We start from the raw sequence: 12,839 nt of genomic DNA on the forward strand, positions 1-12,839 counted from the left end.
ATCAGATTCTAGTCGTTGTTGACAGTCGGGGGGGCATCAGATTCTAGTCCTTGTTGACAGTCGGGGGGGCATCAGATTCTAGTCGTTGTTGACAGTCGGGGGGGCATCAGATTCTAGTAGTTGTTGACAGTCGGGGGGGCATCAGATTCTAGTAGTTGACAGTCGGGGGGGCATCAGATTCTAGTCGTTGTTGACAGTCGGGGGGGCATCAGATTCTAGTAGTTGTTGACAGTCGGGGGGGGCATCAGATTCTAGTAGTTGTTGACAGTCGGGGGGGGCATCAGATTCTAGTAGTTGACAGTCGGGGGGGGCATCAGATTCTAGTAGTTGACAGTCGGGGGGGGCATCAGATTCTAGTAGTTGTTGACAGTCGGGGGGGCATCAGATTCTAGTAGTTGTTGACAGTCGGGGGGGCATCAGATTCTAGTAGTTGTTGACAGTCGGGGGGGCATCAGATTCTAGTAGTTGTTGACAGTCGGGGGGGCATCAGATTCTAGTAGTTGTTGACAGTCGGGGGGGCATCAGATTCTAGTCGTTGTTGACAGTCGGGGGGGCATCAGATTCTAGTCGTTGTTGACAGTCGGGGGGGCATCAGATTCTAGTCGTTGTTGACAGTCGGGGGGGCATCAGATTCTAGTCGTTGTTGACAGTCGGGGGGGCATCAGATTCTAGTCGTTGTTGACAGTCGGGGGGGCATCAGATTCTAGTCGTTGTTGACAGTCGGGGGGGCATCAGATTCTAGTCGTTGTTGACAGTCGGGGGGCATCAGATTCTAGTCGTTGTTGACAGTCGGGGGGGCATCAGATTCTAGTCGTTGTTGACAGTCGGGGGGGCATCAGATTCTAGTCGTTGTTGACAGTCGGGGGGCATCAGATTCTAGTAGTTGTTGACAGTCGGGGGGCATCAGATTCTAGTAGTTGTTGACAGTCGGGGGGCATCAGATTCTAGTAGTTGTTGACAGTCGGGGGGCATCAGATTCTAGTAGTTGTTGACAGTCGGGGGGCATCAGATTCTAGTAGTTGTTGACAGTCGGGGGGGCATCAGATTCTAGTAGTTGTTGACAGTCGGGGGGGCATCAGATTCTAGTAGTTGTTGACAGTCGGGGGGCCATCAGATTCTAGTAGTTGTTGACAGTCGGGGGGCCATCAGATTCTAGTAGTTGTTGACAGTCGGGGGGCCATCAGATTCTAGTAGTTGTTGACAGTCGGGGGGCCATCAGATTCTAGTAGTTGTTGACAGTCGGGGGGGCATCAGATTCTAGTAGTTGTTGACAGTCGGGGGGGCATCAGATTCTAGTAGTTGTTGACAGTCGGGGGGGCATCAGTTTCTAGTAGTTGTTGACAGTCGGGGGGGCATCAGATTCTAGTAGTTGTTGACAGTCGGGGGGGCATCAGATTCTAGTAGTTGTTGACATCAGATTCTAGTAGTTGACAGTCGGGGGGGCATCAGATTCTAGTAGTTGTTGACAGTCGGGGGGCATCAGATTCTAGTAGTTGTTGACAGTCGGGGGGGCATCAGATTCTAGTAGTTGTTGACAGTCGGGGGGCATCAGATTCTAGTAGTTGTTGACAGTCGGGGGGGCATCAGATTCTAGTAGTTTTTGACAGTCGGGGGGGCATCAGATTCTAGTAGTTTTTGACAGTCGGGGGGGCATCAGATTCTAGTAGTTGTTGACAGTCGGGGGGCCATCAGATTCTAGTAGTTGTTGACAGTCGGGGGGCCATCAGATTCTAGTAGTTGTTGACATCAGATTCTAGTAGTTGTTGACAGTCGGGGGGGCATCAGATTCTAGTAGTTGTTGACAGTCGGGGGGCATCAGATTCTAGTAGTTGTTGACAGTCGGGGGGCATCAGATTCTAGTAGTTGTTGACAGTCGGGGGGCATCAGATTCTAGTAGTTGTTGACAGTCGGGGGGGCATCAGATTCTAGTAGTTGTTGACAGTCGGGGGGGCATCAAATTCTAGTAGTTGTTGACAGTCGGGGGGCCATCAGATTCTAGTAGTTGTTGACATCAGATTCTAGTAGTTGTTGACAGTCGGGGGGGCATCAGATTCTAGTAGTTGTTGACAGTCGGGGGGCATCAGATTCTAGTAGTTGTTGACAGTCGGGGGGCATCAGATTCTAGTAGTTGTTGACAGTCGGGGGGCCATCAGATTCTAGTAGTTGTTGACAGTCGGGGGGCCATCAGATTCTAGTAGTTGTTGACAGTCGGGGGGGATCAGATTCTAGTAGTTGTTGACAGTCGGGGGGCCATCAGATTCTAGTAGTTGTTGACAGTCGGGGGGCATCAGATTCTAGTAGTTGTTGACAGTCGGGGGGCATCAGATTCTAGTAGTTGTTGACAGTCGGGGGGCATCAGATTCTAGTAGTTGTTGACAGTCGGGGCATCAGATTCTAGTAGTTGTTGACAGTCGGGGGGCATCAGATTCTAGTAGTTGACAGTCGGGGGGGATCAGATTCTAGTAGTTGTTGACAGTCGGGGGGCATCAGATTCTAGTAGTTGTTGACAGTCGGGGGGCATCAGATTCTAGTAGTTGTTGACAGTCGGGGGGCATCAGATTCTAGTAGTAGTTGACAGTCGGGGGGCATCAGATTCTAGTAGTTGTTGACAGTCGGGGGGCATCAGATTCTAGTAGTTGTTGACAGTCGGGGGGGCATCAGATTCTAGTAGTTGTTGACAGTCGGGGGGGCATCAGATTCTAGTAGTTGACAGTCGGGGGGGCATCAGATTCTAGTAGTTGTTGACAGTCGGGGGGGGCATCAGATTCTAGTAGTTGTTGACAGTCGGGGGGGCATCAGATTCTAGTAGTTGTTGACAGTCGGGGGGGCATCAGATTCTAGTAGTTGTTGACAGTCGGGGGGGCATCAGATTCTAGTAGTTGTTGACAGTCGGGGGGGCATCAGATTCTAGTAGTTGACGACAGTCGGGGGGCATCAGATTCTAGTAGTTGACAGTCGGGGGGGCATCAGATTCTAGTAGTTGTTGACAGTCGGGGGGGCATCAGATTCTAGTAGTTGTTGACAGTCGGGGGGGCATCAGATTCTAGTAGTTGTTGACAGTCGGGGGGGCATCAGATTCTAGTAGTTGTTGACAGTCGGGGGGGCATCAGATTCTAGTAGTTGTTGACAGTCGGGGGGGCATCAGATTCTAGTAGTTGTTGACAGTCGGGGGGGCATCAGATTCTAGTAGTTGTTGACAGTCGGGGGGGCATCAGATTCTAGTAGTTGTTGACAGTCGGGGGGGCATCAGATTCTAGTAGTTGTTGACAGTCGGGGGGGCATCAGATTCTAGTAGTTGTTGACAGTCGGGGGGGCATCAGATTCTAGTAGTTGTTGACAGTCGGGGGGCATCAGATTCTAGTAGTTGTTGACAGTCGGGGGGCATCAGATTCTAGTAGTTGTTGACAGTCGGGGGGGCATCAGATTCTAGTAGTTGTTGACAGTCGGGGGGGCATCAGATTCTAGTAGTTGTTGACAGTCGGGGGGGCATCAGATTCTAGTAGTTGTTGACAGTCGGGGGGGCATCAGATTCTAGTAGTTGTTGACAGTCGGGGGGGCATCAGATTCTAGTAGTTGTTGACAGTCGGGGGGGCATCAGATTCTAGTAGTTGACAGTCGGGGGGGCATCAGATTCTAGTAGTTGGCAGTCGGGGGGCATCAGATTCTAGTAGTTGACAGTCGGGGGGCATCAGATTCTAGTAGTTGTTGACAGTCTGGGGGGCATCAGATTCTAGTAGTTGTTGACAGTCTGGGGGGCATCAGATTCTAGTAGTTGTTGACAGTCGGGGGGCATCAGATTCTAGTAGTTGTTGACAGTCGGGGGGCCATCAGATTCTAGTAGTTGTTGACAGTCGGGGGGCATCAGATTCTAGTAGTTGTTGACAGTCGGGGGGCCATCAGATTCTAGTAGTTGTTGACAGTCGGGGGGCCATCAGATTCTAGTAGTTGTTGACAGTCGGGGGGCCATCAGATTCTAGTAGTTGTTGACAGTCGGGGGGCCATCAGATTCTAGTAGTTGTTGACAGTCGGGGGGCCATCAGATTCTAGTAGTTGTTGACAGTCGGGGGGCCATCAGATTCTAGTAGTTGTTGACAGTCGGGGGGCCATCAGATTCTAGTAGTTGTTGACAGTCGGGGGGGCATCAGATTCTAGTAGTTGTTGACAGTCGGGGGGGCATCAGATTCTAGTAGTTGTTGACAGTCGGGGGGGCATCAGATTCTAGTCCTCTGTGCTCCCAGAACCTGATCTTCTGTTGTCTTTCAGGGGGCCCGTGTTTGGCTGCGGGACGAAGAGCTGCTCCTCCCTGCTACCGTCAGCTCCCGTTCCCACGACGACCTGGTCCTTACAACCGACTACGGAGAGGTAAGGAGGACAAACTATGTACTGGGACAAACCAAACTACCTTCATTAACCAAGATGGTCTTCATTAGGCTAATTACTCTGTGTTGTAGGGCCAATGTTGACTGTAACATCTCAGAAACAGGTGCAGTAAGTCCATCTAGCAGATTAGATTAGTTTAGAAACATGTGTTATTTATCTTTGTGAGGTGTGAAAAGGTGAAATAAATACAATTGTGTAAATGTCTAGTAGTTATGTCCAGATTTTGAAAGCCCTGGATCGCCTACAGACACTTGTGGGACCACAATGTTTTTTTTCAGCATGTTCAGGATTTCTTTAAAAAGGTGAGTCAGTATACAGATTCAACTAGATAAATAGTGGTGTGTTTGTTAACTCAGCCAGCCAGGAGTGCAGGTGAGGATGATTGTTTCATCTGAACAGGGGTCCGTGTACAGCCTTAAGTATGGATCTAAGGACCACGAATATTAGCTACGATGCTAATATTTGTGTGAACTCTAAACAGTTGTGTTCTGTGGGTGTCGCTGAGTAGGCTGATCACCCAAGACCCGTAGGTAAGGCTGCACAGTGCATATAAGACACGTAGGTAAGGCTGCACAGTGCATATAAGACCCGTAGGTAAGGCTGCACAGTGCATATAAGTACGGTGCATTCGGACTCCTTGACTTTTTCCACATTTTGTTACATTACAGCCTAATCCTGAAATGGATTGATTAGATTTTTCCCCCTCATCAATCTACACACAATACCCCACAATGACATCACAATACCCCACAATGACATCACAATACCCCACAATGACATCACAATACCCCACAATGACATCACAATACCCCACAATGACATCACAATACCCCACAATGACATCACAATACCCCACAATGACATCACAATACTCCACAATGACATCACAATACTCCACAACAACATCACAATACCCCATGACACAATTAAAAAAAATGTTTTTGGTTGAAATGTTTTCAAGTTTCATTTAAAAAAAAACTAAAACGGGAAATATAACATTTACGTAGGTAATTCAGACCCTTTACTCAGTACTTTGTTGAAGCACCTTTTGATGGGGGGCATCGCTGCACAGCTATTTTCAGGTCTCCAGAGATGTTCAATCGGGTTCAAGTCCAGGCTCTGGCTGGGCCACTCAAGGACATTCAGAGACTTGTCCCAAAGCCACTTCTGCGTTGTAGAAACATCTCAAGGATGATCAAATGTTCCGTTTTGTAGCTTAGCTCATGCTATTCTACACATTTTGTAATGCGGCTGAGAGAAGGTCCCGTGGGCCCCCTAGGCTCGGGCAGTATACCGGGGTATTTGAAAATAGCCATTGGATGGTTTTTCAATACAATTGAAGCTATTTCTTTTACATTTTTCTTAATACATTTTAATAATTGTAATAATTGTAATCTTTTTATGTAAATACCTTATGTAATATGTTTGCTTTCTTCATGTCACCTTTCACATGATTTTACATTATGAAGTTTACCGTAGTTCCCCGAAATCAATGACGAGGCCTTCATGATGCTCATCTTAGATTGAAGAAGGCAATGAGCTTTTTTTAAAATTTTTATTTTTATTTTTTATAAATGGCAGGTAGGGAAGAGAAACCTATTGCGTGATCGTGAGGAGAGATGTCGTGTGGGAAAACGGCTTTTTTCACTCGATCTGTCCATCTTATCACCTTATCGCCTCTAAAATGTAAATAAAAAAACTATACTATAAAGAGTTTATATAATGTATAATTACATACCTATTTGAAGGTTTGTGTCGAATTTGATTCTGGTTTTTAGGGCGGCGCTATAGTGCTCTTCAGAAGTAAACAGCGGCTTTTGAGAGTCACGATAGCTTGCAGTGAAGACGCAAAAAATGACTAGGTATCCCCCCCTTACCCTGTCCCTTTCTTATTTTTAAACTGGGAGAGTAGTGCTACACCTGGTGGAGAGAGGCTGTACGACACAGAATGAGTTGCATTATGGGTGCTGTATGTTACGTCATGACACGTCACAATTTAACGTACAGCGTCGGAGGGGATCAGTTAAAAAAAAAAAAACTTTTCTCCGATATTATTGGTTGATTACCATGTCAATCAACGCTTGAATAGAAACGTAGTTCACACCCCAGATTTTTGTCGCTACAGTCCCATTGGTTTTCTTTGCAGCCTCGTTTGAATGTCGAGGTGGCGCAGATTTGTACAGAATAGTTAATGCGTTAATGGTTAGTCAGCGTTATAGTTTTTCTTCACAGAAAATACATCAGTGCAAAATGGTTTCATTTCCATCAGATGACAACAGAAGTGCAACGCTATTTGGCTGGCAGCAACACACGTAAATGAGCTTTCAATGAAAAAAGCTAAGTATTTTTTTTGCGAAGACACCCATTTCAAAATTTTATCAAGAATATAGCCAGCTCCTAAAGTTAATCTTGCATTTTACCTGAGAAAAGTATCGGAGAAAAGTAGCTACTCATCAGTCCGTCTGTCTGCCTGTTTCTGATATCTCAAAGTGCTGTACAGAAACCCAGCCTAAAACCCCAAACAGCAAGCAATGCAGGTGTAGAAGCACGGTGGCTAGGAAAAACTCCCTAGAAAGGCCGAAACCTAGCGAGGAACCAGGCTATGAGGGGTGGCCAGTCCTCTTATGGCTGTGCCGGGTGGAGATTATAACAGAACATGGCTAAGATGTTCAAATGTTCATTGATCACCATAATATTCACAGTGGTTGTAGAGGGTGCACCAGGTCAGCATATCAGGAGTAAATGTCAGTTGGCTTTTCATAGCCGATCATTCAGAGTACGTCTACCGCTCCTGCTGTCTCTAGAGAGTTGAAGACAGCAGGTCTGGGACAAGGTAGCACGTCCGGTGAACAGGTTAGGTTTCCATAGCCGCAGGCAGAACAGCTGAAACTGGAGCAGCAGCACGACCAGGTGGACTGGGACAGCAAGGAGTCATCAGGCCAGGTAGTCCTAGGGCCATGGTCCACCGGATAAGACAGGATAAATACTCCAGATATAACAAACTGACCCTAGCCCCCCGACAAACTATTGCAGCATAAATACTGGAGGCTGAGACAGGAGAGGTCGGGAGACACTGTGGGCCCGTCTGACGATACCTCCGGACAGGGCCAACCAGGCAGGATATAACCCCACCCACTTTGCCAAAGCACAGCCCCCACACCACTAGAGGGATATCTTAAACCACCAACTTACCATCCTGAGACAAGGCCGAGTATAGCCCACGAAGATCTCTCCCACGGCACGCACCCGAGGGGGGGCGCCAACCCGGACAGGAAGATCACACCAGTGACTCAACCTACTCAAGTGACGCACCCCTCCTAGGGACGGCATGGAAGAGCACCAGTAAGCCAGTGACTTAGCCCCTGAAATAGGGTTTGAGGCAGAGAATCCAGTGGAAGAGGGAACCGGCCAGGCAGAGACAGCAAGGGCGGTTCGTTGCTCCAGTGCCTTTCCGTTCACCTTCACACCCCTGGGCCAGACTACACTCAATCATATGACCCACTGAAGAGATAAGTCTTCAGTAAAGACTTAAAGGTTGAGACCGAGTCTGCGTCTCTCACATGGGTAGGCAGACCGTTCCATAAAAATGGAGATCTATAGGAGAAAGCCCTGCCTCCCGCTGTTTGCTTAGAAATTCTAGGGACAATTAGGAGGCCTGCATCTTGTGACCGTAGCGTACATGTAGGTATGTACGGCAGGACTAAATCGGGAAGATGGATAGGAGCAAGCCCAAGTAATGCTTTGTAGGTTAGCAGAAAAACCTTGAACTCAGCCCTAGCCTTAACAGGAAGCCAGTGTAGGGAGGCTAGCACTGGAGTAATATATTTGGTTCTAGTCAAGATTCTAGCAGCTGTGTTTAGCACTAACTGAAAGTTTATTTAGTGTTTTATCCGGGTAGCCGGTAGAAGTAGAGTAGAGCATTGCAGTAGTCTAACCTACAAGTGACAAAAGCATGGATACATTTTTCTGCATCATTTTTGGACAGAAAATGTCTGATTTTTGCAATGTTACGTAGATGGAAAAAAGCTGTCCTTCAAACAGTCTTGATATGTTCGTCAAAGAGAGATCAGGGTCCAGAGTAACGCTGAGGTCCTTCACAGTTTTATTTGAGAAGACTTTACAACCAAGATTAATTGTCAGATTCAACAGAAGATCTCTTTTGTTTCTTGGGACCTAGAACAAGCATCTCTGTTTTGACCGAGTTTAAAAGTAGAAAGTTTGCAGCCATCCATTTCCTTATGTCTGAAACACAGGCTTCTAGCGAGGGCAATTTTGAGGCTTCACCATGTTTCATTGAAATGTACAGCTGTGTGTCATCCACATAGCAGTGAAAGGTAACATTATGTTTTCGAATGACATCACCGAGGTCAAATATATAGTGAAAACAATAGTGGTCCTAAAACAGAGCCTTGAGGAACACCGAAATGTACAGTTGATTTGTCAGAGGACAAACCATCTACGGAGACAAACTGATATATTTCCGACAGATAAGATCTAAACCAGGCCAGAACTTGTCCATGTAGACCAATTTGGGTTTCCAGTCTCTCCAAAAGAATGTGGTGATCGATGGTATCAAAGGCAGCACTAAGGTCTAGTAGCACGAGGACAGATGCAGAGCCTTGGTCTGACGCCATTAAAAGGTCATTTACCACCTTCACAAGTGCAGTCTCAGTGCTATGATGGGGTCTAAAACCAGACTGAAGCTTTTTCTAAAGTTTTTGAGAGGAATGGAAGATTCGATATAGGCCGATCATTTTTTATATTTTCCGGGTCAAGGTTTGGCTTTATTACTGCCACTTTTAGTGAGTTTGGTACACATCCGGTGGATAGGGAGCCGTTTATTATGTTCAACATAGGAGGACCAAGCACAGGAAGCAGCTCTTTCAGTAGTTTAGTTGGAATAGAGTCCAGTATGCAGCTTGAAGGTTTAGAGGCCATGATTATTTTCATCATTGTGTCACAAGATATAGTATTAAAACACTTAAGTGTCTCCCTTGATCCTAGGTCCTGGCAGAGTTGTGCAGACTCAGGACAACTGAGCTTTGGAGGAATACGCAAATTTAAAGAGGAGTCCGTAATTTGCTTTCTAATGATCATGATCTTTTCCTCAAAGAAGTTCATGAATTTATCACTGCTGACGTGAAAGCCATCCTCTCTTGGGGAATGCTGCTTCTTAGTTAGCTTTGCGACAGTATCATAAATACATTTTGGATTGTTCTTATTTTCCTCAATTAAGTTGGAAAAATAGTATGGTCGCGCAGCGGTGAGGGCTCTTCGATACTGCACGGTATTGTCTTTCCAAGGTAGTCGGAAGACTTCCAGTTTGGTGTAGCGCCATTTCCGTTCCAATTTTCTGGAAGCTTGCTTCAGAGCTCGGGTATTTTCTGTATACCAGGGAGCTAGTTTCTTATGACAAATGTTTTTAGGGGTGTGACTGCATTTAGGGTATTACGCAAGGTTAAATTGAGTTCCTCAGGCGGTTAATTGATTTTTGTACTCTGACGTCCTTTGATAGGCGGAGGGAGTCAAAGGGCATTTAGGAATCTTTGGGTTGTCCGAGAATTTATAGCACGGCTTTTGATGATCCTTGGTTGGGGTCTGAGCAGATTATTTGTTGCGATTGCAAACGTAATAAAATGGTGGTCCGATAGTCCAGGATTATGACGAAAAACATTAGATCCACAATATTTATTCCACGGGACAAAACTAGGTCCATAGTATGACTGTGGCAGTAAGTTGGACAAAACCCATTGAGTCGATGATGGCTCCGAAAGCCTTTTGGAGTGGGTCTGTGGACTTTTCCACTTGAATATTAAAGTCACCAAAAATGTGAATATTATCTGCCATGACTACAATGTCCGATAGGAATTCAGGGAACTCTGTGAGGAACGCTGTATTATGGCCCACGAGGCCTGTAAACAGTAGCTATAAAAAGTGATTGAGTTGCCTAGAAGCTCAAAAGACGAAAACGTCTTTTTTTTTTGTAAATTGAAATTTGCTCTCGTAAATGTTAGCAACACTTCTGCCTTTGCGGGATGCGCGGGGGATATGGTCACTAGTGTAACCAGGAGGTGAGGCCTCATTTTAACACAGTCAATTCATCAGGCTTAAGCCATGTTTCAGTCAGGCCAATCACATCAAGATTATGATCAGTGATTAGTTCATTGACTATAACTGCCTTGGAAGTGAGGGATCTAACATTAAGTAGCCCTATTTTGAGATGTGAGGTATCACTATCTCTTTCAATAATGACCGGAATGGAGGAGGTTCTAGTGAGATTGCTAAGGCGAACACCGCCATGTTTAATTTTGCTCAACCTAGATCGAGGCACAGACACAGTCTCAATGGGATAGCTGAGCTGACTACACTGACTGTGCTAGTGGCAGACTCCACTAAGCTGGCTGACAGGGTGCAGGCCAGGCAGCACGCTATCTCATTGTGGAGCTAGGGGAGTTAGAGCCCTGTCTATGTTTGTAGATAAGATGAGAGCACCCCTCCAGCTAGGATGGAGTCCGTCACTCCTCAGCAGGTCAGGCTTGGTCCTGTTTGTGGGTGAGTCCCAGAAAGAGGGCCAATTATCTACAAATTCTATCTTTTGGGAGGGGCAGAAAACAGTTTTCAACCAGCGATTGAGTTGTGAGACTCTGCTGTAGAGCTCGTCACTCCCACTAACTGGGAGAGGGCCAGAGACAATTACTCGATGCCGACACATCTTTCTAGCTGATTTACACGCTGAAGCTATGTTGCGCTTGGTGACCTCTGACTGTTTCATCCTAACATCGTTGGTGCCGACGTGGATAACAATAACCCTATACTCTCTACACTCGCCAGTTTTAGCTTTAGCCAGCACCATCTTCAGATTAGCCTTAACGTCGTTAGCCCTGCCCCCTGGTAAACAGTGTATGATCGCTGGGTGATTCGTTTTAAGTCTAATACTGCGGGTAATGGAGTCGCCAATGACTAGGGTTTTCAATTTGTCAGAGCTAATGGTGGGAGGCTTCGGCATCTCAGACCCCATAACGGGACGAGTAGAGACCAGAGAAGGCTCAGCCTCAGACTCCGACTCGCTGCTTAATGGGGAAAACCGATTGAAAGTTTCTGTCGGCTGAATGAGCGACACCGGTTGAGCATTCCTACAGCATTTCCTTCCAGAAGCCATGAGAATGTTGTCCGGCTGCGGGGACCGTGCGAGGGTATTTACACTGCTATCTGTATTTACTGGTGGCAGAGACGCTGTTTCATCCTTTCCTACACTTACATTACCCTCGCCTAACGATTGCATCTGAAGCTGGGCTTGCAGCACAGCTATCCTCGCCGCAAGGTGATCGTTCTCCTGTATATTATGAGTACAGCGACTGCAATTAGAAGCCATCATGTTAATGTTACTACCATGAGGGGAAAGGTATCCCCATTTCCCCCTCATGGTATCCCCCTTCATTTCCTTTTTTTTCCTCCACCTGTCTGCTCCTCCCCCTCAGAGCAGGCAGGCCCGTTGCCCTAGCGACTCCAGACACACAGCATGTAGATATGCTGCTTCACAGCCAGTATTGTTCTTCCTTCAGACAAGCATGCGTCAAATCTTTATTCATTTGCACAATGTATTTTGTTCACATTGGCTTGTAAACGTGCTTCTACACCTGCATTGCTTGCTGTTTGGGGTTTTAGGCTGGGTTTCTGTACAGCACTTTGAGATATCAGCTGATGTAAGAAGGGCTATATAAAATACATTCGATTTGATGATAGAGGAGACAATATAATAAATAAATACATTTGATTTGAATGTGCAAACTCACCAAAAATGACATTTGGTAGCGCCTACCTATATATTTGTATAACTTTATGAGCTGAATTGCCTGACTTTGCAATTAGTTTATTTTCGTTTGTGGTCATTAGCATATTTATCTAGCAGCCTCCATGGATATTTGCTATTACTTGTGTTAAGGTTGATAGCACAACGGGCTTTTTTGCATTTTATTGCAACCCCCTGTGCACTAAACCGTTAATACTGTAAATTTCGGTATAGAGAAGGACTGTAATGATGATGTGAACGTCTGGATACTGCCCACCCTAGCCTGGCCACCGGGGGGGGGTGCGGTATACCAGAGTTGATTTAATTAATCAATACATTTATCTTATGCGACACAAAGATAAATAACATACATTTTTCTAAACTAATTGCAACTGTTACTGAGATCTTTGTTCTCATTCATCTTTTTAACACAGTCATTCTGAATGCAGATTGTGGGAATCGACTCTGGCTGGTTTCCAATAGGATGTATGCTGGTCATCAGTGTCCATAACACAGCGAAGGCTGGTCACCATGCCAGTATAACCAGTTAGACCATGCTGGTCAAGACCAGCATCAGACCAACACTGACCAGCATGGACCAGCTTGTAATGTATGCTGATCTATGCTGGTTTTTTTCAGAAGGTAATGATTAGCAGTATGATTAGCAGTT

General features: G+C 46.1%; 1 protein-coding gene across 2 annotated transcripts in view; it reads left to right on the plus strand.

The window, feature by feature from the left end:
* Nucleotides 1–12,839, plus strand: part of LOC139538537 (unconventional myosin-X-like) — a 192,071-nt gene that overhangs the window by 34,973 nt on the left and 144,259 nt on the right. For both annotated transcript variants that reach the window (XR_011667754.1, XM_071340690.1), the window contains exon 2: nt 4,264–4,362. Coding sequence is in view for 1 of the 2 variants with exons in the window: in XM_071340690.1 (XP_071196791.1) it covers nt 4,264–4,362 (99 nt within the window). In the remaining variant the exon portion in view is untranslated. The remainder of the gene's footprint in view (nt 1–4,263; nt 4,363–12,839) is intronic.

Source organism: Salvelinus alpinus, chromosome 14, assembly GCF_045679555.1.
Source record: "Salvelinus alpinus chromosome 14, SLU_Salpinus.1, whole genome shotgun sequence".
Classification (NCBI taxonomy): domain Eukaryota; kingdom Metazoa; phylum Chordata; class Actinopteri; order Salmoniformes; family Salmonidae; genus Salvelinus; species Salvelinus alpinus.